We start from the raw sequence: 27,731 nt of genomic DNA on the forward strand, positions 1-27,731 counted from the left end.
GGGGGGCTGTCTGGTGAGTCCGCGGCCCGGGAGGCGGGGGGCTGTCTGGTGAGTCTGCGGCCCGGGAGGTGGGGGCTGTCTGGTGAGTCCGCGGCCCGGGGTGGGGGCTGTCTGGTGGCTTCCCACTTCCGGTAGCTTGGTTCGCAGAGCCACCTCTGTCAGACACTGTCCCCTCCCTGCGAGGCCACCGACAACGCGCACAGGAGCCCAGGTCCCCGCTCGGCTCGCCGTTGAGGCGTTTGCTGAGCTCTCCCGGGTCTGCAGCGTGGGTGCCTCGCACCCAGCTGTGTGCCTGAGCGTGTGCCCGCGAACTGGTCACACATGGGCCGGCTGTCCATCACGGCTTTGTTGGGGGCGGGAGACCCTGGAACGTGTTAAGTGTCTGTGCGTCCAGGGAGAACAGCGCACCTGTGAAAGGTGATGATATATGGTAATTTACGTAGAGGTTTGTGATGCAACAGGGAAAAAACAGCCTCTATAACAAAAACTGTGAGTTCCTTTCTCATAAAAAACATGCATGTGGATAAACTCATGTGAGAGCGAGAACCGGAGGACGCAGGACCTGAAGGAAGGTTACCGCTGCCGACCGGCTGTGTCTGTGTGTGAAACTCTTTCCCATGGATCCCCGTGTCCCCCCTAAACTGGGTTTCGGTACTGCACCATGTGGTCCACTGCGCGCCCACCTCCCCCCCTGCCTCCGCGTGGGTTGCCACGTCACTGGGCGATGGCGAGTGTCCTCTTCCTGGGGAAGCTCCGCCTAGACTCCCGGTGCCTTTCCTGGGAAGCATCCTCACTCCCTGGGGCTGGATCCTGAACCACCTTAGGCTCCATCCCAGTCCGCACGCTGCAGCTGCACAGGCCACTGGGGTGTGGTCGCCTACCCCCACCCCCCCCCCCCCCCCCCCGCCGCGGTTCCTCTGCAAGCCGCAGTGAGCCCAGGGCGCCTTGCACACGGGGCTCCACACAAGCTCCCAGGACCCTCCCTGCGAGCCGTGAGCCTCTGACGTCACTCTTTTCATTTCCATTACTGGGGAAACCCTCATTTAAGAGGCATGCGGAGGGTCCCCCTTCTTGTCTGTGCAGGGAGGGCTGCCGTCTGATGGCTCCATGCATGCTTGCCAGGTCACAGGCGAGCAGGATGACCACCCCCAACCAGACGGAGAGACTGACAAGCTCTTGGGACTCGGGCGAAATGGGTGGAGCCCTGGGAAGCCTCAGAAATGCAGGTGCCGAGTGAAGCTGACCGCATTGGTTCTGCCCGTGCGGAGTGGACGGTGGGCCCACGGGCCCAGCGGCCTTGCCACCCCTGCCCACAGAGGCCCTCACTGAGCTGCCCGGTGCTCTGGTTGATCATGGGAGCGAACATTTGCTCTCTGGGGTCTCCTGGCCATTCCCCTTCCCCAAGCCTCTGCACACACATGGAGACCCTCGGCCAAAGGGTCACGTTAAAACCCCGCGGGAGCCGCTGAGATTAGCTTGCCCTCTCCTGCAGGAATTAAAGATTTCATGTGTGAGCTGTGCGGGAAGACCTTCAGCGAGAGGAACACGATGGAGACCCACAAGCTCATCCACACAGGTAAGCAGAGCGGCGGACGAGCGCTCGGCCCCTCACCACGGTCCCTGGCACGGTCCCCCACGTGTGCAGGGGTGGGGCAGTCCCTGGTGGGGCCCCCCACGTGTGCAGGGGTGGGGCAGTCCCTGGCGCGGCCCCCCGCGTGTGCAGGGATGGGCCGGCCGGCCATCTGCTCGGCAGTGCAGGCTTTTTCAGAGCATTTGGTCCATCCTGCTCGTCTCGGCCCGTGCCGCTTGCCTGACCAAGCAGACGACCCTTGCGGCACAGGCCAAGGACAAAGCGCCCCCTCGCCTGTCCTGTGGGCCGTGGGATGACCCCACTCGTGACCCGTGCTTGTGTCTTCCTCCCCATGTGTGCGGGAAGTGGGCAAGCAGTGGACGTGCTCCGTGTGCGACAAGAAGTACGTCACGGAGTACATGCTGCAGAAGCACGTGCAGCTTACCCACGACAAGGTGGAGGCTCAGAGCTGCCAGCTGTGCGGGACCAAGGTGTCCACCAGGGCCTCCATGAGCAGACACATGCGGCGCAAGCACCCGGAGGTGAGCCTAGGCCCGGCACACGTGTCCCCTCCCTCCCCCCGCCCCCGCCACGCCGTCCCTCTGTGCTGCCTCCGCGGGGAGACCCCTCCACACTGGCTCGCGGATCCCCCTCTGCAGACCCAGGAGTCCTAGAGGCAGGCCCCGGCCCTTACATTCCCTTGCCCCTGGGAGGCGCTGAGCGAATGAATGAGTGAGTGAATGAATGAATGAATGAATGAATGGAGAGCCTCAAACATATTTTTTGCTGAGGTTATAGGTTATATTCTTCCTGGAATTACAACAGGACAGAAGAACAACCTGGTTCTCTCCCTCCGTTTTTCCCTTCGGGGTGGCTGACACAGTGCGGAACGGAGGCCTCCCCCTGCCGTGGGGGCCGAGGCCCGTCTGAGCCCTGGCGGGAGCGGTCACACAGAGGCAAGCTGGCCCTGCCCGCCTGGGCGCGTGTTCAGAGGAGGGTCTGGGGCATTAAAAAATTCACGTACTTTAAAGAGAGGCAAAGTGAAAAACACAAGTAGAAAAAAATGCAGGTCAGTAGTTGTCAGATCACTTTGGGGGCAGAAATCACGGACGGAAACATCCGTCGATCTGACTGGCAGAGCGGCGCCCCGCGCGGGAGGTCTGGCGGGTGAGCGGAGGGCAGCCTGGAAGCAGGTGTGTCCGCAGCCGCTCTAAGCTGCTGGTAGGAGGGGTGACAGCCATTCAAGGAGGAGACTCGCGGAACCGAGCCTACACACACGTGGAGAGGAAACATACGAGGTTAAAACCCAGAAAACCCTTCAACCTTGCCGAATCCCAGAACCGGGAATGTTCACTGAAGACGCCCTGCTCCGTCTGTTGGATTGGCAGGAGAATGTTAGGTTGGAAGTGACCGTGCTGGCTGGCTCGGGGCGGGTACCCTGGTCATTGCCGTCCTGCTGGGGGGCAGTGTGGCAGTAATGCTCCCGTGCTCTGTGAACGGTTGGACCCCTCCTTCCAGCAGGAGCGGTGTGGCTCAGGTAGCGACAGTGTAGCGATGCGCTCAGAATTCTATATAAAGTTGCGAGTGGCCGTGGTAACACGTCCTACGCACTGATGCTCCCCTCCGTGAAGTAAGTGGTCGCGCAGGAAGAACAGAAGACAGCATTGTAGGGGGTCCTGGTGTTGAAATTGTCCGCACCAAGCAGCCAGCCAGGGTGTCCACCTCTCAGAACAGTCGGGCAGAGAGCCCGAGTGTTAGTGCCCACTTGGCTGACCGCTGTCGGCCAGCCGTGACCCGAGGTCTCAGGGCCCAGGCAGGCGCTGCCGGCTCGCACGCGGTGAGTCTGGAGTTTGTGCGAGTTCCCTGTTGCTGTATGAGCTGCTGTGGTTACTGGTATTCACAGGGAACGTGTAAGTCCATCTCTGCAGACCGGATGCATGATTGTGCAGCTGGGTGCAGAGAGAGGCCTCGGCCGGCACGGAGGTGCTCAGGGAGCACTTTTGTCTAGTGAGTCCTTTTCCAGGGTCGGAGATCACTCCCTGATGGATTCATCCATCTGCAAGGTCACCTTCCTGTGCCTGCTTCTCAAATGGGGGCGGTGTTCACCACGACCCCCTGGAGCATGCCCGCGCTGGGCAGAGCAAGCATGCTGGGAGGGGAAGGCTCTCGGACGAAGGGCAGAGGACGCGTGGCCGTGGTTCTTCTCACCTCTGGTTTCTCAAGGCTCCGGCCTCTTCTTCTCGGGCCGTTCCTTTGGATCCTTTCACCCTTGTTCTGTTCTGTGTTGTTCAAACGCACACACACAAAGCCACCGCTGGTGGTGAGCCCTGGGGAGCCAGCCGTACTGGACGCGTCTCGCCCTCCCGGACTTGACAGTCTGGGGTGGGGGACGGAAGAATAGGAGGTAGACGAGAGCTGCAGTAGTTACAGGGAACACGTCACATGTCACGGAGGTGACCCCGGGCAGCAGGGAAGGTGGCAGAGGGAGGGCTGTGCTGCGGTTGCTCGTGCCGCCTGGCTGTATGAGTGTGCGTGTGGCAGGGGGGAGGCGGGGATGGTGGTGGTGAGAGCTGTATTCACGGTGGTGGTGGAGGTGACATTGATGATCGTGGCTGTGCTGATGGAGATGGAGGTGTCGATGGTTGTCATGGTGATGATGCAGGCGGTGCTGGTGGTTGTGGGTGTTACGGTGACGATGGAGGTGGTGGTGCTGGTGACAGTGGGCGAGATCACATCAGTGGCCCCTGACCGCATTTACTCCGCATCCTTTGCGAGCATCACAACATAGGCCCGGGCCCCGTGTCGAGGCGAGTGCCCCTTGTCTTCAGAGCCGCCGCCGCGTTTGCTTCACTTAACCGCACACGGGCGCCTCTGTTGCTGTCCTTCCAGAGAGGGGCCCGCCCTGCTCCTTGAACCCAAGTCCCTGCTGTCTTTCTTGCATAAGCCACCCCTCTCCGGTAGTCTCCAGTTTTCCACTTTTATTTTCTGCAGTTGGGCAAAAGCGTGAGGATCCTTGCAGAGCTGCTCGGGCGAAGAGCCCGGACAGACAGACTCTGATCGTTTCCCCCGACCTTATGTAGTCTTTCCACGCTCATTCCTGTTTCGAACTCACCTTCCCGGGGACCCCATTCTGTCCGTACTCATGCTGCCCTGTCCCACTTACGATTTAATTCACTGCGTCACCACAGTAGCTGGTGAGCGGGCTCATGGGTAAGAATCAGGGGCAGGACACCCCTGTACCGTGGGAAGGACGGTGGCCCCGGGGGAGTGAGTGACAGCCTGAGGGTCCACAGTATGGCTCAGGAAGGGAAGGTGGGGGTGAGGGGTCACCTCATCGCAGAATCGGCAAGTCAAAGTTCCTGTATCTGTGTCAAGTTAAAAATAGTGTTTAAGGTAGAAATGTCTCATTTTTGGTGATTCCTCATAGGACAGTTTACCATATCTGATTTGCTATGCTCCTGGTTTAAAATAACAGAAGATTCACAGAAAATTCTTTTATTTAAAGCCTTGTAGGGGCGCCTGGCTGGCTCAGTCGGTGAAGCGTGTGCCTTCGGCTCAGTTCATGATCCCGGGGTCCTGGGATCAAGTCCCGTGTCGGGCTCCCTGCTCGGCGTGGAGTCTGCTTCTCCCTCTGCCTCTGCTGCTCCCCCCCCCACTACTCGTGCTATCTCTGTTGCACTCTATCTCTCAAATAAATGAATAAAATCTTTAAAAAAAAAAAAACCAAAAACCCTATAATATGAGGCCAAAAAGGCAGAAAATAAAGTCTCCACCCTTGGGCAGAAGTGGGTATGAGGTGACACGCAAGACAGGAGCACCCCCTCCCCCCTGCATAGACAAAAATCATGGAAATGTGATGGAAAATGGGATGAGGGAAGGAAGAGCCGGGGCCAGAGCTGAGCCAGGTCAGGAACCCGGGGGTGCCCATGAGAGATAACAAGAGTCGGTTGCAGGCACAGCATCCTGGGCTCATCACCTGTGCTCACCCATAGGTCCTGGCCGTGAGGATCGATGACCTGGACCACCTCCCGGAGACCACCACCATCGATGCCTCCTCCATTGGCATCGTCCAGGTATGCACCAAGCAGGCCTACGGGCCAGGGTGGGGAGGCTGAGACAAGTGTTGTGCGGCGCCTTTGGGCAGGCCCCCGAGAACGCCTCGTATTTTGTGGGCATCTCACTCTGGTTTTTCGGTTGGTTTTCTCTCCCAAGGCCTTTTAGAATATCTCCTATTTTCTGTAACATTTCCAGAACTTCAGTTTCTGAATAGCGATGTATCTCATTTTGGAGAATAGATGGTGTATTCAAGTTCTCTAGAGAAAACACAGTCAGGGTTGTGTGCATGTCTACATAGAGAGAAAGTTAGATTAATTTTTAGGAGTTGTGGTTGTGGAAGCTGGTAATCCTGGATCTGTAGGGTGGTCTGACAGGCTGGAGGCCTAGGGGAGAGCTGATGTTGCAGTTTGAGTTCAGAGGCTATCTGGAAGCAGAATTCCCTCTTCTTCAGGGACCTCAGGCTTTCCTCTGAAGGCCTTCAACTGATTGGATGCAGCCCACCTGCATTCTGGAAGGCGATCTGCTTTTCTCAGAGTCCATCGATGTAATGTTAATCTCATCTTAAAAATACCTTCACAGCATTTTGCTGGACAACCAGACACGTGGGCACCCTCGCCCAGCCATGCTGACACGTAAAATTAACTGTCACAGATGGTTCCAAAAAGCTTAGCATAATTAGATTGTTGTAACTAAAATAACTTTATTAGATGACCTTAGTTTTTAAAGAAATTTTAAGCCAATGCCTTCATAAAAATGGTGTTTTATTGTAAAGGGAATATGCCATGCTCTCAATTACTGTAAAATCACGGTCACACCTCTGTATTTGAAACAGCCTTTGAGCACAGATCTCAGGGGCTGTGTTGTAGCGAGTGACACGAGAAGGTCCGTCCCCCGCCTCACTGTAGTGCCCCAGAGGCCCACGGCCCACATCCTGCCCCGATGAGGGCAATCCCATGATGGCCTCGCCCTGGCAGGCTTCTTCTGGGTCTGTCTGCCACTGGGTGGGATCTCACCACGTGGAATGGCACGAGGAGGTGCGGTCAGTGACCAGGATGGCCTCCCTGACCCCCAGCTCAGTTGTGACATCGGCCTGGTTCCGGAAATGTGGTCACACTGCAACAGTGTGCCCTGGACGGGCACCTGTCTGGGGGTCTGGGGTTGCTGTATGGCTGGGCACGGCAGCCGTCCCCAAAGGAGATGATGTAACGTTCTCGTAGTCACACCCGTTCTGATCCAAGGCCGTTTCTCTCGTGAATTTGCTTTAGCCTACGGATGAGAGCACAGGCGTGAATGGATTTTCAGCCTCAGGCTGAGCTCGCCAGAGCTGAAACGGGTGTAAAAAATTTGTTTTTAGATATGTTCACATTCCAGCACAAAATGTGGCTTTTAAAAATATGACTGACATGCAGTTTCCTTCACTTTTTAAAAGAAAGTGAACCCAACAGGGACATGCCCAGTCTCTGGAAGCACACATGAGCAGACACACCGTGGTCAGTCTGTTTCCTGGGGCAGCCTGGGGGTGTGGGGGCACGTCCAGTCCACGCTGGGACCCCCGTGGCCACCCTGGGGACACAGCCCAGTGACCCAGACGTTGCCGAAACTTCTGTTCCCGCAGCCCGAACTGAGCCTGGAGCAGGAAGATCTAGCCGAGGGGAAGCACGTGAAGGCCGCCCGCAGGGCCCACAAGAGGAAGCAGAAACCGGAGGCAGAGGCAGCGGGAGCCCCAGGGCCCGAGGAGGCCTCCTTCAGCGAGTACTCGGAGAAGGAGCCCGTGCTGTCCGGCGTGGGGGACGAAACCGACTCGGCGGTGCAGAGCATCCAGCAGGTGCTTCCCTTCCTGGGGGCGCGGGGACCCCACGTGGTCTCCTGCGAACACGCGGATGCTGGCCTGGGCCCCGCGGTGGCGGGCGCTACACGGGACGCGTCTCCCATAAGCCAGCGTCAGCGACACCCTTGCCAGCTCAGATCTAGAGGTCACACTTGTCACTGTGAACAGCCACGTGAGCATGGCACGTGTGAGGGACAGCCGCCCCCGCCCGCTTGGGAACCAGGGGCGTTTCTGGGAGGTTATAAGTGGCCCACGTGTGGCCCTTATCTTGGGAGTGGGGCCCGCTGCATCTGCCCCTCCCGCCGTGAGGTCACACCCGAGGTCCCGGGAGGGTCGGCGGAGTCAGAGATGCATATGGCCAGCTGTCCGCTGCTTTTAACGGAAGCGTCCGATTCGCTCACTTTGGGTCGGAGGCTCGCGAATGTCCTACCGATGTGTGTCTCCTACTTGGTTTTGGGCACAAACCGTCACCGCAGACCTTTCATGCATTTATTTGGCCATTCTTTCCTCTCTCTGTGGAGAAGATGCTGCTTCTCTTGTGTTTACTCACTCCTGGTGCCCCAGATTTGGGGGTCGCTCTTTTAGCCTGATCGTTGGCGTGTCCGTTCGCCAGAGGCGAGGCGCGTGAGAGGAGCGACCGAGGAGCGACCGGAAACCGCAGAGCGCAACTTCTGTCTTGCTCACCGTTACTCTCCTGTTTCTTCCTGGCCCATGAGATGGTTTGTTTAGTGGTTTAGCGAGTGGCTCTGCGGTTCCGTCTGCGTCCTACTGCTCTGTTTCACTAGAATTATTTTTCTGGGACAAAACTGACTTGGTTTAATCCTTCACCAAAAGACATTTTTCTCTCTTTCTTCAGGCGAGGCGGGGGTGCCAGGCGTAGGGTTCCCGCAGCGGAAGTCTTGGCCGTTGGCCATTTTGCAGACCGTTAACGGTCTTACATTGTGTGTGACTCTTACAGGTGGTAGTGACCCTGGGCGACCCAAACGTGACCACCCCGTCGAGCTCAGTGGGCCTGACCAACATCACCGTGACCCCTATCACCACCGCAGCTGGGACTCAGTTTACCAATCTGCAGCCCGTGGCCGTTGGGCACCTAACCACCCCGGAGCGCCAGCTGCAGCTGGACAACTCAATCCTCACCGTGACCTTTGACACTGTCAGTGGCTCTGCCATGTTGCACAACCGCCAGAATGACATCCAGATCCACCCACAGCCCGAAGCTTCGAACCCGCAGTCCGTGGCCCACTTCATCAATCTGACCACGCTGGTCAACTCTATCACGCCCCTGGGGAGCCAGCTTGGTGACCAGCACCCGCTCACGTGGCGGGCGGTGCCGCAGACGGACGTCCTGCCGCCCCCCCAGCCACAGGCGCCCCCCCCGNGCTGTCCTCTTGTATTTTCCAGATTCGTTCGCTGGCTACCAAACCGAGAAAAAAAAAATCATTATGGCAATGTAAGTAAGGTTGACTTAGCTTTGCAAAGTTCTCTCCAAACCCCCCGCCCGACGTCGCGGCCTGTCGACGCGCCTCGAGTGACCCCCGGCAGGTGGCCGCAAGCGAGGCCGTGCGGCCCTGGCCTGGCCGCGCTCGCGGCAGCGGCCCCCCGCAGAACTTGGCATGGGGGTCGCGGGGTCTGGGAAAGTGGGGCAGGCGGGAGCAGAGAGGCGACGCTCTGTCAGGAGGAACAGAGTGGCTCACCTGCCTCCTTCGGGCGTGGTTACTGCCTGGGGTCGCAGCAAGGATTCCCACGGGGCAGCGCCGCGAGCACACTCTTGACTTCTCGCTTCTGGGTGTTTTTGGTGAATGAACAGTTAGAAGTTAAAGGGATGTTTATTTTCTTTAAAATTTGAGTTGAGTCAAATTTGTTATATAACTTTGGGCTGAAGATGTGAGAGAAGGCGTCCTGTGGCCGCGGACAACTTTCCGCACAGTCGGCCTGGGTGAGGGGTCCCAGGGATCGCTGACTCGGGCCTCAAAGGCCTCTTTGTAACGTAACGTGGATCGATTTTCATATCTTCTTTTTTTTTTTTTTTTTTTTTTTTTTTTTTTTTTTACTTTATTTCAAGCCTATGTTATGTATTCAGGACTGTTGCGGCCACATTGTTTTAGATTTTTAACCTGCTAAAGTCGTTTGCACTGTAGGAATGTCGATCCGTGCGCAGCTCTGCACGGCTGCCCGAGCACAAGGGACACGCCACTGCGTGTGACATGTCAGCCTCACGCTGTCCCTGCTGGCGGCTCCTGCAGGGCTGCCTCGGGACCCTTTGCCTGCCAAATATATTTATTACGGCTGAGGCTCAGCCAAACTCACCGAAGAACAGGGAAGAAACTCACGTTTTCTTTCTGTTTCAACTGAATTCCAAAGGTTGATGTGTTTCAAGACCAATGTTCTAGAAAAACGTTGAACGAACTTGGCTCTTCACAGCAGAAAAGTGCAGGTGTTTCTGAGGTACAGAAGCACTGCCGTTTCCTGCCAGGCTGCAAGGAAAACAGAAGAGGTTAGTTCACGAGGAGAAGCGTGAATGGCCTTCGTGAACGGACGTGCCAAGTAACAGCCACATCTGTGTCCCCGGGACACGCACTTTCACGCACGTGAGCACCCGTCAGAGGTGCTGGGCCAGGCTCACGCCCTCCTGCAGCTCAGCCAGGGAAACAGAGGCGCGGTGTTTACCCTCCTGATACCTTGTAACGCTGTCCACAATGACATCGTAATGTTTGCCTTACTTTGGCCTTGCTCACTCTTTGTCACAGTTCCCATAGTACCTGGGAGATCCACATGCAAGAAGAAACGACAAGGACTCAGTAGTGGGTATGTAGGCTGGAGGAATCTTGTGTTGCCGGTGAGGCCAAGGACTATTCGTTCTGCAAAACGCAAGTTTTCCCGCAGTTCGCTTTATTCCAAGTAGCAAGATTCTGAGGCTAGGGCTAGAATGTGTTCCGTGCAATAATGCATCCCTTGAGAACCACGGAGATGCTTCACGCACGCAGTACATCAGGGGGTCTCCAGACACCGCTCAGTCACACTCCCGTCTCCTACCTGGCAGTTGAATTCGTAGTGGGAGATTATTTGACTTTTTAATTTATGATAATTATTTTTATGTTATTTATGTATATAATTAACTGCTTTATACACAATAGTTTCATCAAATGAACTTGGGCTAGGAGGATATATTTTCTAAAATATTGTCTTTGTTCTCCAAATATAAACGGTCTGGGTACCCATGGGGTCATCAAGAGCACCAAGGTTCCTAACATATTTAAAAAAAAAAATCACCAACAATTTTTTTTTTTTCTCTTGCAGCATAGAAAGGGTGAATGACCAAGTTAAAATACAAACACGATTAACCCTCTGTTAGCCTCTATCTCTTACTCCTCTTCCCGGTGTAATAAAGGCCTTTTAAATCACAATTTTATTTTTTTAAAGACATTGTTTTTGTGCCTGGACTAAGGATGCATCAAATGTTTTTAAAGCACCTAGTGTCAGCTGTGTGGCCCTGGTGCCCTCCCACTGTTCCTTCACATGCACACACCTGTGCAACGATCCTTCGTGTAACCAGCAGTTAGAACTGAATAAAAATCAGATTCACCCCTGAGTTTTCTGTAGACACACTTGGTCTTAATAGAGTCACTATCGGAGGCAAAATAGGTCTGCGTCGTCTTAAAACCGTTGCTATGAATTTGCATACAAGAGACCGGGGAGCAAAAAAAAAAAAAAAGTGCCACTCAGCCGAAGAGCCCTCGACTATAGATTGTTCCACGCATACAACACTGTTTACTGATGGGAAGTGTTTAAATTTGTAACCGATCGCAGGTGCACAGCTATATTCGTAGGAGCAAATTAGACCGTGCCGCCGCTGTGGCCCCCAAGCTCCTGAGTCCGTGTTGGTTATTCTAAGAACGGGAAGTCATTTGTGACTGTGGATTTGTAAAACTGTGTAGTTCTGTGCCACATTCACGGTGTGAATCTTGCAGAGCTGGATCCCAGGCCCCAGCTGCTTCATGTGAACTGCGCGCTCCGCGGCGAGGAGGGGACTGGGCCTCCGGAACGGCGCTCGCGGGGACGCGATGCCTGTGCTGGGCGCCTCCTCACCGTGCACGACAGGAGCCCGCCTTGGATATTTCCAGGTGTGGGAGGCAGAGTCACGGACCTTACGCATTCTTTCGGGCCACGGTGTCCGAAGGCATAGAGCTCATGTCTTCCCAGCGCAAGACAGCATCGTCGGTGACTTCCTGTCGGATTTTGAAAAGCATTAAGACTGTTTTGAGAAGTGGAGTGTATTTCGTGTCCCATCGGTTCATATAATGACAAATAAAAGGTGCAGTGACCTGTGTTTTTCAATCACTGGCCCTCCGCCCACACTGCCCGTACCACGGCGTCGACACACATGGCGTCACTTGGGAACGTCACTGAGGTGGTGGTTCCTGCTGCCAGCTGCATCTTGATTTCTGCGCAGCCCAGAACCCATACAGTGTTGGGGGTGTTGGTAATGTTCCCAGAGATACTGAGATACCAGAAGCTTTCACAGGGGTTTAAAAAAAGGCAATGGAGAAGGTGCATGTGGCATTTTTTGCAAAGCTTAGATCGGGGGAGAATGGATACGAAAGAGGGGCAGCCGGAGAGGGGAGAACCGAAAAGCAGGGCACGTCTTCAGCCGGCGGCCTGGAACCGTCCCTTACTTTATCGGTCAAACACTTAATTATATGTTCCGGTTTGTTAGGAGCGGTCATTGTAAAGTTATGAAACGCCGCAAGTGCCATCCACTCTTCTAGGGACATGAGCTGTGAGAGCCTGTCTTAGATCCTTTCTCGTATTTTCAGTAGCTTCAGGGGGCAGCTCACTCATTTGGTGGGACATAGACCCACCCCGCGTCCTCACGGAGAGCCCCGCCCAGCACACTTCCTTGGGACGAGGGGGGCCGTGCCTGCAGAATGCTGCCGTCACCTCCTGCGTGCTGCTGTGTCACCACTTGTGACAGTCGGGAGCTTGGCCTGAGCTCTGCAGCTTCTTTCCCCTCCTGAGTGTCAGCCATGAAACGGAGCAGCGACATGACGAGGGAAGGGGGGGGGACTGTCTCTGGATTAGCAAGCCTGCGCTGCGTGCTTACCCCACCTGCGCTGTGGGGGCTGAGCAGGGCGGATGCTGGTATGTCCGTTGCTGAAGCAAAGCACACCAGCTCCTCTCCACCTGGACATCTCAGCATCAGGCTCGGCACATCCAACCTGTGGGATTTATGACCCCTGACCCCAAAGCTGGCCCTCTCCCACTGCGCCCATGCAGGCCAACAGCCCTGTCATCCATCTCCTCACCCAGAGCCAACCTGGACGTGTTCCTCTGTCCCACATTTAAGTCTGAGTGCTTAGGGACCTGTCAGGTTTCACCATATCCGTGACTGTCCCCCACCCCACCTTTCCAGCCGACAGCCCCTCCCCCCCCACTCCAGTCCCCAGGAGTCTGTTCTCCATGCCACCTCGATGGCCCTCGTAAGGGTGCCCTTCTATTGTGTCATCCATGCACCAAGCCCAATGTCCTCCAGTGGATTCTGAGTGCTCACTGGACACAACCGGATCCTTTCTGTGGCTCGAGGCCTGCAGGGGCTGGCCCTGTCTCCCTCCAGCCGCTTCCCTCCCATGGTCTCTGCACCTGGTTAATACCTGCTTATTCTTCAGATCTCAGCTCAAATGTCCCTTCCTCAGAGAAGCCTTCCTGAATCCTCCAGAAGCTAGCGTTTCCCACTCTGAGAGCAAGCTGTATGTTTTCAGGACAGCACTCACCAGTTGGTGATGACATTGACTCTTCACCAGGGAGTGTATTTGCCCAGATGCACGCTGCCCTGCTATTAAGTAAGCTCCAGAAGGAAGGGACTGTGCTGTTTTCTTTATTGTGCTGTCATTTTCCTGAGTCCGCCCAGCACAGTGAAGCCAGATGCAGAGCTGAGATTACTTACAACTGTGGAGTGAATGGCTGTCTTTAGCCAGTGTTGTCTCACACTGAGTTCGTGTGCTTTCGCAGGACTTACCGTGAACCGAGCTCTGTGCCTCCTTCTCTTCCTGTGCTCTGTATCCGTCACATACAATGTTCTCTTCATATACTCTGTCTTGTGCGGTACTTAGAAAACCCTGTTTGGTCAGAATGGGCTATTTTATGTTGCAGTAACAACCCTAAAATCTTAGCAGCTTGAAACAGGAAATATCCTTATTGCTAAAACTATGTGACTTCTGGAGGCTCCTTCCTCAGTCACTCAGCAAACATCATGCCCCCCCCACCCCAGCCCATGTACTGCTGGTTGTCCTGCCAAAAGGGATAAAGAACTCTGGGGTCTCACACATGCAACTCTCTGACCGTAGCACTCCTGCTTCTGGCCAAGGGAGACTAGGGACTGGGTTTACCCTCCTCTTTGAAAACTAAAAAGCCGAGAGAAATACATGACACCAGGGAACCCGAGCCCTTGGCATCAGGAGTGAAGGACGGCTCCCTGAGAGATCCAAAACCAGCCAGGCAAGCCTTGTGGTTGCCCAGCTTTTAGCTGGAAGAATTTCCAGGCTGTAGCAAGAGGGAGCCCGGGCAGAGGACAGCAGTCTGTGAATGGATGGGATGGACCTGGCTGTCCAGGAAGGCCAAGGCAGCTAGAGTTTCCTGGGCAGAAGACCCAAGGCGGGAGAGGTGTACAGAGAAAATCCCAGAGATCAGCAGAGCAGCTCCTTTGCATCTTCAGCTGAGAACTGTGCATGCGAAGAAAGTAACTACTCCCACTGTGCAAAGCGAGAAGGCTCATAACTTGGGGCACTTGGGGCAGAGTTCTCAGAAACATTTTGTGTAAGTGTCATGGGAAATCAGCCCTAAGCTCTGCTCTGGTCCCACCTAACAAAGCTTATAAGCAAAACATGAAAGCTTAAAAGCAAAACAGCTTAAAAACAAAATCAAACTCTTTCCAAGATCCTTAACTGATTCCTAGAACAAAGATGAGGCATTTTTTAAGCTTTTATTTATTTGGGAGAGAGAGGGAGCACAAGCAGGGAGAGGGGCAGAAGGAGAGGAACAGGGATAAGCAGATTCCCCACTGAGGGTGGAGCCCAACATGGGGCTTGATCCCAGGACCCAGAAACCATGACCCGAGCCAAGGTCAGATGCTTAATGGACTGAGCCACCTCAGTGCCCCCTGAAGCATATTTTTATAGGAACACAAAAATATCCATCCTCCAGCCATGTAACATTCATCAGGGAAGCCAATCAAAAATTACCAGGCCATGAAGAATCAGGAAAATTGGACCCATGATGAGGAGCAAAATTAATAAACCCAGGTCAGAAATGATAGAATTACTAGACAGGGACATTAAAAGAGGGAATTTAACTGTTTTCTATATGATCAAAAAGCTAGAGGGAGAATTCACATGTTGGAGGCATGGAAGATGTGTTTTTTAAAACAGATCTGATTGAACTCCTAGAGGCAAAACTTCAATGATATGAAGAGTATGCCCGATGGTGTTAACAGAAGGTCAGACTCAGCAGAAGAAAGGATCAGTGAACTTACAGCAATCTATCTAACTGAAAAATGCAGAAAACGCACCGAGGGGGAAACTGAGCAAGCATCAGTGAGCTTTGGACGACTCCAAGCAGCCCAGTATATGGGATATTGGAGTCCCTGAAGACTCCTGGGAGCAGGGAGGGGAGAGACTGGAAAAATATCTGAAGAAATCATGACCCTAATTTTTCCAAATTGGAGGAAAACTATAAACCCACTGATTCAAGAAGCTCAACGAATCCCAAGGACAAGATCATGAAGAAAACCACATCAAGGCGTATGATAACCAAATTACTCAAGACGAGTGATAAGGAGGGGGCGCCTGGGTGGCACAGCGGTTAAGCGTCTGCCTTCGGCTCAGGGCGTGATCCCGGCGTTATGGGATCGAGCCCCACATCAGGCTCCTCTGCTATGAGCCTGCTTCTTCCTCTCCCACTCCCCCTGCTTGTGTTCCCTCTCTCGCTGGCTGTCTCTATCTCTGTCAAATAAATAAATAAAATCTTAAAAAAAAAAAAAGACGAGTGATAAGGAAAAAAAAATAAGAGCATCCAGAGGAAAAAGACACATGACATCCAGGGAACGAAGATAACGTTGACCAAAAACTCAGCAATGTAGTGCCAGCCAGAAGTGAGGGGCAAGCAGCATTCCTCTAATTATTGAAAGAGATGGTCAACATAAATTATTTTTTTAAAGATGTATTTATTTATTTTAGAGAGAGGAAGAGCTAGGGCATGAGCAGGGGGAGGGGCAGAGGAGGGGGAGAAGCAGACTCCCTGCTGAGCACAGAGTCCGACACGGGGCTCGATCTCATGACCCTGAGATCAGAACCTGACCCAAAAAACAAGAGTTTTCTCAGAGCCACCCAGGCGCCCCTGGTCAACATAAATTTTATACCCAGCAAAAATAGCTTAAAAAAAAAAGTGGTCAAGGAAAGACTTTTTCAAACACAGAGAGGGTGGAAGAGTGAGGCGCAGCAGACCAGCACTCCAGCAAGCCTAGAGGAAGCCCTTTGGGCAGCAGGAAGACTCCAGTGGACAGGAGAGCTTCGTTATGGTAAATGATCACATAATGCAAAAAAGTTAAGATATTAGTGTGGCACCGTCATGTAAGTCTAATGTCTACAGTTGCAGTACATTTCTGAAGACCATGAGGTACGTATCTGTTCAAATATACAAGCCAGCGAAAGGTTTGATTTTAAAAAATCCTACTCCCTAGATTGCCTCCACACATCCCGATCACTGCCGTCCAGCTTTCTAGCATCCTCCGTGCCATGGGCTATTGCAGACTCCTGATGGACGAAATGAAAGATAGTGGAAGCTTTCCATAAAGACCATAGTGAAAAAAATACTCATGCCCCAGGTTCTTAGTCTCTTGGGATCCCTAGTAAAGATTTTCTCTGCAGCAGGTTATCTATTTGGAAGCCTGGACGTTGATTTTCCTACTTCTTTAGAAATAGCTGAAATGTGTGCCAGTAGATTTTTAGTTTTTACGTACATCTTGTAAGCATCAGTAAGAATATGTAACTGAAATAAATTGTATTTAAATATCCAGCAGACCAATTTGGGACAAGAGAGTAGTATCCTGTTGTACTGACTCTAGTTTGGGCAGGGGTTCTGTGAACATGAGCTCACTTAACCCCCTTCACACCCGCCCCCCATGACCTTCTGAGATGGCTGTCATCTCGTCGTGGGGTGATGTGGGGTTTCTCAGCCACAGGGTTCACCTCCTTGCCAGTGAAATATCATTAGAACATTTTTGTAATGTATCCGTAATGCTGTATTTGTGGAATCAGGTTTCTTCCCCTGAATTTATTTGTTTGTTTGTTTATTTTTGAGATTTTATTTATTTGCCAGAGAGAGACACAGCGAGAGAGGGAACACAAGCAGGGGGAGTGGGAGAGGAAGAAGCAGGCTTCCTGCTGAGGAGGGAGCCCGATGTGGGGCTCGATCCTAGGACCCTGGAATCATGACCTGAGCTGAAGGCAGACGCTCAACGACTGAGCCACCCAGGTGCCCCTCCCCTGAATTTAGAACAGTGTCAGAACTTCTGGAAAAATTGTGGTTTGAGAAGCTGGTAGCCCCCTACTTGGGCCAAATAATTCCTTTTAAGAAAAGAACACTGTTGGTGGAGATAACGCACACGAGGCTGACGGTCCTCAGCTCCTGATAAGAGCGTCCCAGCGGGCTTTATCAGAATGCTCCTGAAATAACCAGCATCTGAATGTGACACCTAACAGTACAGAGACTCTTCTTTTTTTAAACTACAGGCCCGTTTCTTTTCCCTTTTTAATTTAAAAGGCTACAACAACAACAAAATTAAATGACTTTACTGGCTCCCGTAGGTCATCCAATGCTCCCGTAAGCGTCATTGAGCTTTCCCACTCTGGCTATAATTAACCCCCGGCCCCACCCCTGCTTCCAAGTGGAGTCAAAGCCTAAATATTTCAACTGATTCCTCACCAGCCACAGGCAGACTTCTCACTCTCCAGGGCTTGCCGGCACCTCCCGTTTACAATGCAAATTGCTGTGAGAACTTCTGTTAGTGGACAGCTCATCCCAGGCTCCGGTGACTCAGGGCTGAGCCCAGCATCTTTCTCCTCAACTTGGGACCCGCTCAAGCTTTATAGCCCTTAGCCACAATTTGGCACCATGATTCCAAACCAAGAACAGAAATGTGGCTAAACTACCCTGGACATGATTTATTTTTATTAATGAAGCAAGTGGAAGAGATTTCACAATGTCACACAACCGTGTACGTGTTCCTGTCCCCAAACACCCTCATGTTGGATAATGGAGGGTACGTCCTCTAATGTCCTCACTAAAGGTCAAGAAGAGCTGAGTAGAGTCAATGTCTCATAACCTCTCACTTAGTAAACCCACCAACGAACTCCCTAGCTGGCCCTTGTCCTTCTGCCTTTTCTCCAGACATGCTCTCCTCTGAACCTCAGGGGTTCCAACTATTGATTGTAAACTCTCAATTCTACTTATTCTAGTCAAGGGTCTTCCCGAGGAGGGCTGTCTGTGTTGTTGAAGTCTGGTGACTTGGAAACTCTGAGTCATCTCACTTAAGTTACACATGACAAGTGCATAGAGAGTTTCTAGAATACATTGACTATCATCCTGTCTCTGGCAATAAAGGTCACAGAACATCTCTGAGAGGATAATGTTTTTAAAATCCTCACTTTCCCAGGAGTGATAAAACCGCGATGAGTCTGCACCCCTTCCTGGGATCTGACGAAGGGAAACAGCATGTTTGAACGACCGTGGCGGCAGGAGCGTGCGCGCGGGCACTGGCAGGAGGCACGGCGGCCCCGAGACTTCTGCACAAAGAGCATCGCTCAGATGTAGAGTCCTTACCCCCGATGTGATGGCAAGGCTGACGGGACACCACCCGTTACTCACCACAGGGTCTATTTTTTCCCCAGTCGCAAATAATTATCTCATTTCTATGCAGGCTAAACCCCATCTCTTGTTCTTGCAAACGAACGGTTCACATTGTGCATTTCCGTGGCTTGCTTTTCTTTCTAGGCACGTGACTCCATACATCCTTGAACTTGATCTCTTTGCTGATCAGTTTTGCAGGGGAATTTAAATTTCTGACCTATCCGGCATCCAAAGCATCGTGGTTATATCAAAGCTGAATGCGTTTTACAAACTTCAGATGTGAAGTTTGTCAAGATACTGAAGTTCATTACTGTCCCATGACGACTGGATGGGACGTGAAGCTGCCCGGGCTCTGCAGCCTGTGTGGCGCTCTGTTGCACGAATGCCTTCCATTCATCTCCCTTCACCCTGACGTGCACGGAGCGCCCCACTAGACAAGGGCTGTAAACACTGCTTACGTTACTAATCTTCCTTTGGCTTCTAGAATGCCTTGCAAAGAGTAATGGTACCTCATCACAGCCAGGGAATCATCACCACTTGAAGGAGCTCTTTTTAGGGTCCACAAGACATGCCTGTAGGGTGGGGAACATGCCCTCAGGAGAACGTTCCAGCTTGTCCCTCTTGTCCAGGAATGGTTTCATAAATGGTTAAGTTTTTGATCTCGAGAAACTATAGATTCCAGAACACAGTAAATTCAATTGCTTCTTTTTTTTTTTTTCTTGTTAACAAATGAAATACCCTTGCAAAGTATTTTTTTCTGTGGTCCGGATTTAATTAGGATGTTGAAAGTAGGAAGTTTTGAAGGTTCCTGAATCACGGTGCTATGCTTTAAACCGGCACGTCTTTTGAATCGGAAAGCAGGCGATGACTGCGTGTTTACCACGCACAGCTGTTCTGAACAGATGGGCAGGTCATTCTTAATTCATCGCTGCAGTGCAGTGGGCCTTGAGTAACTTCTTCAGAGCTGAACTGAACGGGCAAGGCTGTGACGTCAGCGCCACGTCATTACTCGGCAGTGTCAGACTTCACAGTGAGCACGGCCTGGGAAGGGCTGGGAAGGCGGGGGTGGGGCAATGCAGGGGGGGCACCCTGTAGGCCACATTCGCAGCCTTGCCTTCCTCACAGCTGCCCTGGGAAAGCACTGTGTGCGAGTGTCTCGAGTGTCTCGTAGGAGTTCTTTTTCACGTTAATTATATTTTGATTTGAAGTTCTCTCAAGAAAGGTCTAGGAAATACTTGCTGTTGAGATGCGGGGAGAATGGAAGCTCAGAAATTGGAGGGGTTTTTTTTTTTTTTAAGATTTTATTTATTTATGTGACAGAGAGACAGCCAGAGAGAGAAGGAACACAGCAGGGGGAGCGGGAGAGGAAGAAGCAGGCTCCCAGTGGAGGAGCCCGATGTGGGACTCGATCCCGGAACGCCAGGAGCACGCCCTGAGCCGAAGGCAGACGCTTAACGACTGCGCTACCCAGGCGCCCCAGAAATTGGAGGTTTTAAAAGGTTTAGAGCTTTTAAGAGAGAATGGCATCTTTTATTATAGTTACTTTTTTTGTTTGTTTAAAGGAGTTGGTCTTTCTCTTTCCTCTGGAAGTCAAATGCAGGCACTTTTGGATGGCCACCCAACGAATAGCTTCGTCCTTGCTTAGAGAGCCCTTGACATCTTTATATTACTGCAGACCTGCTTCTGGATGTAAGCTTAAGGAAAGCAGTTCACCTAAAAGCTAAAGCACCTTGAAAGGTCTTCATCTTCTTATCTTATAATTTTAGGTGACACGGACTCTTTTGGTCTTGACAGATTCAGGGCGGCCTCAGACTATGTGCAGAGCCAGGGTGATCCTGCTGTCTGGGAACGGCAGCAAGGGGAGAATTTAGCCTTCTTCTTCTGAAGAACCTCATGAATTTGGTGCTGACGTGGGGAGCCGAACGGTCTCCTTCTTGTCCACGTACAAACCACTTAGGTCCTGAGCACGTGTGATGAATTACCACTGTCAGAAAGTCCTTGATCCTCGATCACTCCACTTCCGAATGGGAAGCACACGTGCCGGCACATTCTAAGGTCAGGCAGCACATGGCTGGGCTCGAATGACCCATAATAAAACCTGCTGTTGGCCTAATGATGCTTTCCAGATCCGAGGCCCTGTTCACAGAAGCGTTTCTCGTGGGAAATGTCAGTTGAAATAAAACATTTTCTTCCATGCAGTCTCTCAAACACACACACACACACACATTCACACACACACACACACACATTCACAAAATCAGCTCAAGTTCCAAGATTTTTGGCTAGCATTTTATTTTTTTCAAATTTTATTTTATTCATTTATGTATTTTAAGTAATCTCCATGCCCAGTGTGGGGCTTGAACTCATGACCCCGAGATCAAGAGTCCTATGCTCTATGGACTGAGCCAGCCAGGCGCCCCTCGATTAGCATTTTAGAATAGTTGTATAAATATTCATTTAGTTTGTCTTTGCAAATGAGTGTTAAATATGAGTCATTAGAATATAGGTAGGAACGCCTTCTGAAATATGTAGGTCTGCCGATTTATCACTGCAATTTTATATTCAAACAAACGTTTAATTGTAATTTTTTATCGTAATGTCATTCTATTTTCTTAAAGCTAGTTTAAGTTTGTTGGTCTGTTGTGTTTTTTTCTTTAAGTTTATTTATTTATTTATTTATTTCTGTAAGCTCTACACCCAGCACAGGGCTCGAACTCATGACCCCAAGATCAAGTCACGAGCTCCAGTGACAAAGCCAGCCAGGCACCCCTGGAATGCTGTTTTATCTAAATCATTTCTATCTGACCTAAACTTTCTGCTTCTGTGTGGCCCTCACTGATACTTCTATATCGCGTAGATTTTCAGGGAAAATATGAATGATAGCCTTTTAAGATCTTTTATTAAATTTTACTTCCGTGATGAGTCCAGGTTGAGCTTTAGAGCGTGTGTTTTTGAGTGTGGAGCAAACACTCTGCCTGTGAAGGACTCCCGGGAGCCGGGACGGAACACACGGTGAGATAGGGTTCTCTGTACTTTTCCTAGAAGCACAGATCAGCTTTGTGGAGATTTTTAGACCTGAATGCAAGTCCTCTCACTATATGACTGAGTAGTCCGTTCTGAAGACACTAAGAAGTCAGATTGTAAAGTTTGATTGATGAGAGCTACCAGAGCCACGGAAAGAACTAAGATGAATCCCTGGAGAAGGTGAACACTTAATTTTTTAAAACAACGACAGTGACTCTCTCTCCAGAATTTCCCTGTAATGAGGGTTTTTATGGTGCTGTTGCTTGGCTCGTGGCCCATGATTGGATGCTGGGTAGTTTAGCCTGGAACATGTATCGTTTGCACAGCAATTACTGTCTCCCTCTCTCAATTCCTACGTCTGCCCAATGGCTGTTTGCAATGTTTTGTGCCCATCTGCTGGGTGGGGCTCTCCGTTCTGCCTGCGCTGGGGACTCGCCTGGGAGAGCTCCTTCCGTTCGGCTCGGGCCTTCCCTCGGTCCACGAAAGGAAGGAACCAGGAACAATCTGGAGGGGCCACAGCGCTCACCCCTGTGTATTGTTGGAGAGTCAGTCCTGGAAATACAGGCCCACATGGGCTGTAGGCTAAAATCCATAAAACAACTGCTTTAAAATGTGCCAGAAGTGCTCTGCGGTAGTTAGAGCTTATTGGAGACAGGATACATACATTTATTCAAGACAGTGGACATTACTTTAAAAATCTTTGATACTAAAGTGGGCTTTTTATTTTTTATTTGTTTAAAGATTTTATTTATTCATTTGACAGAGAGAGAGCATAAGCAGGGGGAGCGGCGAGCAGAGGGAGAGGGAGAAGCAGGCTCCCCGCTGAGCAGGGAGCCCAATGCAGGGCTCGATGCCAGGACCCCGGGATCATGACCTGAGCTGAAGACAGACGCTTAACCAACTGAGCCACCCAGGCGCCCCTAAAGTGGGCTTTTTAAAAAAGATTGTATTTATTTGAGAGAGAGAGAGAGTGGGGGGGAGGAGCAGAGGGAGAAGGTCAAACAAACTCCACGTTGAGCACGGAGCCCAACACGGGACTCGATCCCATGACCCCGAGCTCATGACTTGAGCTGAAACCAAGAGTCAGACGCTTAACCCACTGAGCAGCCCGTGTCCCCTTAAAGTAGGCTTTTTATTTATTTATTTATTTTTTTAAAGATTTTATTTATTTATTCGACAGAGATAGAGACAGCCAGCGAGAGAGGGAACACAAGCAGGGGGAGTGGGAGAGGAAGAAGCAGGCTCCCAGCGGAGGAGCCTGATGTGGGGCTCGATCCCATAACGCCGGGATCACGCCCTGAGCCGAAGGCAGACGCCCAACCGCTGTGCCACCCAGGCGCCCCAAAAGTAGGCTTTTTAATAAGTGATACAAATGTCATGGTAGTTCCTTGCAGAGCTTTTGTTTTGCAAATCGAAGTAAGAAAAACTGTATTGTTTTAACGTTTCCCTCGATTTCTGTTCCGTCCGTTTGTTGCTGGAGCGTGGTGCCCAGCACACAGCATGCTTTGTGCGTCTCAGCTCTGAGATGAACAGCCCCTCCGCTGTGGTTTCTGTGATCCCCGGGGGGCATCAGGGGCAGGTCAGAAGACAGGGCACCTGTCAGGCTGTGGTTCAGGACACTCTGGGGGCCGGGCTGCAGAGTGTCCGTGTGCGACCAGTCTTCTCACTGTCGTGCAGGAAAGTAAGTAGGTGGTTTTTAGGCAACAGAGTCCAGAGGATCTCCAAGCAGGGCCCGCGTCCTGGGTCTCGACCTCAGGCCTGTGTCCCAGCTCCCAGGCTCACATCCACCTGGCCGCCTAGTTCCCAGACACCCGCCCTGGCGGTGTGGACCGAGCCTCCCTCTCCCAGGCGTGCCTCTCCCCTTTCCTGCGTTTGCCTGTGGACACTTGCTAGTTGCTGGAAAATTCTCTCCACAGAAAGTGAAAGTATTTCAACATTGATCTACAAGTGTGGAAAAATGAGAGCCTTATAAAAAGTCACTCCCATATTTAAAATGTTTAGTTAAGGGGCGCCTGGGTGGCTCAGTCAGTTAAGCGTCTGCCTTTGGCTCAGGTCATTATCCCAGGGTCCTGGGATTGAGCCCTGCGTCAGGTTCCCTGCTCAGTGGGGAGCCTGCTTCTCCCTCTCCCTCCATGCTCTCTTTATCTCTCTGTCAAACGCATAAATAAAATCTTTAAAAAAAATAAAATGTTTAATTTAAACGTTCATTAAAAATTATTAGTTAATGATCATTCATCAGTTTTGCTTCATGAATGGTAATAAAGTACGACATTAACACCAGATGCCGGTAATGCAGGGCGCTGGGGGACAGAGGGCACGTGGGAATTCTGGGCTTTCTGGGTGATTTTTCTAAAACATCAAATACCTAAAACTGCTCTGAAAATGAAGTGTGTTAATTTTGCTAAAAGGCAATTATTTTGTATGTATACATGTATATGTATATATACACACGTGCACGCACATATACAAGTGGGTGGGTGTGTGCATGGATGTGTGTACATGTGTACGTGTGTGTGTAGAAGTGTGTGTGCGTGTGTGCACAGAGCTATGTCAAGCATCCCTGGGAGATCAGAAAGTCTGGGCTCCCGAGACTGTCAGTCTCTGGGTGACCCGTACATCCCCCTGCAGTTTAGCACCGCGGCTCGGGGTTTGCCCAAGGGAGACACAAGCACGGGACCCTGTCGGTCAGGAACCGCCTGGCGCTCTTCCCTTGACGACCCCGCTGTCGGCTCCCCGCTCTCGCTCCGGGCTTCCTCGTACTTGGGCGTTGGACTTGCGCAGAGGTACCCTGCTCTCCTTCAGCGGCTCATCCCCTGGCCTCTGGCTGTGCTCCCCGAATACTGCCTTGGCCTTGAAAACGTTTAGTTTTGACCGTCGTGTGCAAACTTCTCAAAGATCTTTCTGGTGTTTGGGTCCTCTTTCTTCCCACCACTGTGTCCGAAGTCCCCTGGGGTCTTGGGTCTCCTGTGGTCAGTACCGCCGCCCCACCAGCCCAGTGTCCTCCAGCTTCCTCTGTCCTCGTTGCTTTCTCCCTCCCACACTGGAGGTGCTCCCCAAATCTCTGGCAATCCTGAAGGTTCTTTGGGGACAGGAAAGCTAGAGGCCCCATGTGCTTGGGCATTCACTGCCCCATAGGGCCCCAGATGCCGGATGTGGACCGCGAGGGGCTTCTGTGTGGGGGCGGTGCGTGTGGGGTTCTCCTGGCTGGGATCTGGGCTGGCAGTCCGGTGCCCCTAGTGGGGAGACTCTGGCTCAGGCTTGCACACACACACACGCACACATGTACACACATGCACACCCTTACACATGCTCACATGCACACTTGCACACATGCGTGCACATGTGCACAGACTTACAAATGCACACACTTATACACACACACGCACGCACACACACGGGGTAAAACCCATCGGACCTTAGGAGGGAGGCCGTCCAGAGATGAAGATTTGTGAAAGGTTTTTCATGCATCCTACAGTCATTCCTTTGATCTCTTCCTGCTTCCGATGAAATAGGTTTCACATTTGAGCCATTTTCCTGAAAAATATATATTGACTTTTCTCTCCACAAATTAAAAAATAAGCATTTAATTAATGCACCATTTGTTTAAGCTTTAAAGTACACAGGAAATCAGTTTTCCTTAAGCAGGGTTGTGTTTGAAAATCATTCAGAGATGACATAATGCAAGTCGCTCTCCCCTGAGCTCCCTCCAGCTGTGGAACCTCGCATCCCTCCCTCAGAGAGCAGGTCCGGATGTCGCACACCGCGTCTCCTGGGACAGGGTGGGCGTGCTGGTACCGCCCGCACCTTCCAGACTTTCCGATCAGGAGTCAAACGGGAATGGGTTACAGAAAGCCCATTCCGCATAGTTGCGCATGTGACTCAGCCCGACTGTTGCCTCGTGACTTTTAAATGACAATTATGGAAAAGTGAATATGTTTTCTCTGAGCTCTAAAATTAATAGGGAAAAATAAAATACAACAATCACCACTGCTTATGATGTAACCGAGCAGGTGGGGAGAAACGGTAAGGGAACGCTGAACAATCTCTTTTACCTTTTGTTCTTAGAAGGGCCTAAAGGTTCAGTACACGAAACACAGTGCGGCTCGTTTTGGTAGAAATGGGAGTTTCCCGTTTATATAAAATCAGTTGGCAGGAGGTGCAGAGGAAGACAGAATGCTGGTGCTGGAGGAACCATCCCCAGATACATGCTCACATCACCATCGGTCAGCGGCCCAACTCACGGCGTGTTGGCACGATCGGTGTTTATTAATTTTGCTTATTATTCTGTGCTATTTCCCTTGCAGAGTCAGGGCTCCTTAACTTCCGCTCTCTCCCACTGAACTTCTCCGTCCCCGTGACCCAGGTGATGACAGAGTTTGGGTATCACGTCTGCTTCCTCCCTCAACACACACACCAGCCTGGGATAAGAACACCTGCAGCGTAACCGCGGGGAGAGGTCCAACGTGGTTCTTTCCTTCTCGCAGTTCTCTTGCCTTTGTCTCGTTTTTCCTAGAAGAACTTCCTCACCCCATGTTGTCGCCCCGCGGCCGGTCAGGCCGCCCACTGCATGGATATGCGCTTGGTTCATCTAATTTTATTTCTGATATATTTTGATAAGCTTTGGACATATTTGCTATATTTTTGCTTATTAAAAGCTAATTTTGTTTTGTAAGCGTGGGAGCTATGAAGTTCCCGTGTCCAATCTGTAAGACGAGGTGCGCACAGAGGAGTCGTGTCTCCATGCCACGCCCTTCAAAGTTTTTGAAGCAGCCTCCAAAATGCTACGGATTAGTCTCCCCTACTTGTTTTAAAATAGAAGCAAATTAAGAGGTGTAGATACATAGACAGAAGGCAGACTATAGATAGATAGTTTAGAGGGAGAGGGAGAGAGATGATGGACAGCTGGCGGCTTTTCTGTCTCCTGCCATCTGGATAAAGGGTGAGGCTCATCTCACACCACCCTCTGCTTGCTCGGTCCGCAGAGTTCTCGGCCATCCCTCCAGGGCTGGGCGCCAACACTGCCCTTCCTGTTTGTGACTGCACAGTACTTCCCCGTGTCAATGAGCCAGGATCACCCAGTGTTGGGGCTCTGGGGGGCTTCTGATCTTTTGCTTTTACAAAATATATGATATTTTAACAGGAATGGGTCTCATTATGGAAATGGCTGCAACTTACTCGTCTTTCATTGACTATAATTTGATATTATTCTATTTGTCCACTTTTATGGGACGAGTGGAAGATGGGACTGTGGCAGCACACCCCTGCAAGCCCATGCAGGAGGGAAGACTGTCAGAGGCCGCAGTGGTGCGGGGCTCAGAACATGCACTGTTCCGGGCATACATTCGTTTATTAATCCCCACAGTTCTGTGAGGTAGGGACCCTTATGTCACGTTCTCATTCTACAGAGGGAGACACCGAGGCAAGCCTGGTGCACCGCTGGGAGGTGGCGGGGCAGAGCTAGACCACCATCGTTAGCTCACGCTGGACGCCTGGGATCTCACGGAGGTGTGGACCCAGAGACCCAGAGACCCAGGAGCACAGAGCCAGTCCGCTGTCCCCCGTCCCGACAGCCGCACCTGTCCCACAGCAGCTGCCCCGCAAATATTTGTTGAGTGAATGAAAGAGCGTGTGGTCTGGAATCCTGGGGTCGGGCTGGCTCCTCTGTGGGGCCCTCCAGATCCCCAGCTGCCACGGCTGCAATTCCCACGCTCCGTCCACAGATGGCAGATGGCCACCTTGTGCAAATGCTCCCTTGAGAATCTGGCAAAGCCACCAGGGTGTGTGTGAGAAATAGTACCCGGGGAGCATTCCTTTCCAAATAGATGTCTTGGGGAGAAGAGTCTTGGCTGGGGCTGTCTGATCAGGAGCAGCGATACGAGAGACCCCGTTGGCAGGGCCACACGCGTGCAGGGCTTGCGGGCCGGGGTGGGCGTGACTCATGGTGGATGCGGGGGCGGGGGGGCAGCCCCATCCTGGGCCGGGCGGTGGGAAAGCTCAGCGCTCTACAGTGGCGAGCAGAGCCGGGAGGCTGGCCGACTGTCAGACGCCTTGTGTTAGGGTCCTCCGGGTGCAGCCGGCTCAGCTCCACAAAGAGCACCTGACTTCTCTCCCTCTTCTTGTCAGAGAGCCTGTCCGGACAGGCCAAGTCTCTCATTTCCCTGACCTTGAACAGCAGCATCGAGCTTCCCTGCAGTGGCTTAGAAATGGCTTTTTTAGAAAAACAGAAGAGGGGCGCCTGGGTGGCTCACTCAATTAAGCGTCTGACTCTTGCCTTTGGCTCGGGCCATGATCTCAGAGTCATGAGATTGAGCCCTGGTCTGGGCTCCGCACTCAGCAGCGCGTCTGCTCGGG

The 27,731-nt window shown here is 52.0% G+C and overlaps 1 protein-coding gene across 1 annotated transcript in view; it reads left to right on the forward strand.

Moving 5' to 3' along the window:
- The window catches only part of PRDM15 (PR/SET domain 15), an 89,384-nt gene that overhangs the window by 54,594 nt on the left and 7,059 nt on the right, over window positions 1-27,731 (forward strand). Inside the window, exons 20-24 of the mRNA XM_034653833.1 lie at window positions 1,463-1,576; window positions 1,937-2,112; window positions 5,563-5,643; window positions 7,242-7,451; window positions 8,413-8,847. Of these exons, the coding sequence (XP_034509724.1) occupies window positions 1,463-1,576; window positions 1,937-2,112; window positions 5,563-5,643; window positions 7,242-7,451; window positions 8,413-8,847 (1,016 nt within the window). The remainder of the gene's footprint in view (window positions 1-1,462; window positions 1,577-1,936; window positions 2,113-5,562; window positions 5,644-7,241; window positions 7,452-8,412; window positions 8,848-27,731) is intronic.

This window comes from Ailuropoda melanoleuca, chromosome 1 (genome assembly GCF_002007445.2).
Source record: "Ailuropoda melanoleuca isolate Jingjing chromosome 1, ASM200744v2, whole genome shotgun sequence".
NCBI lineage: Eukaryota > Metazoa > Chordata > Mammalia > Carnivora > Ursidae > Ailuropoda > Ailuropoda melanoleuca.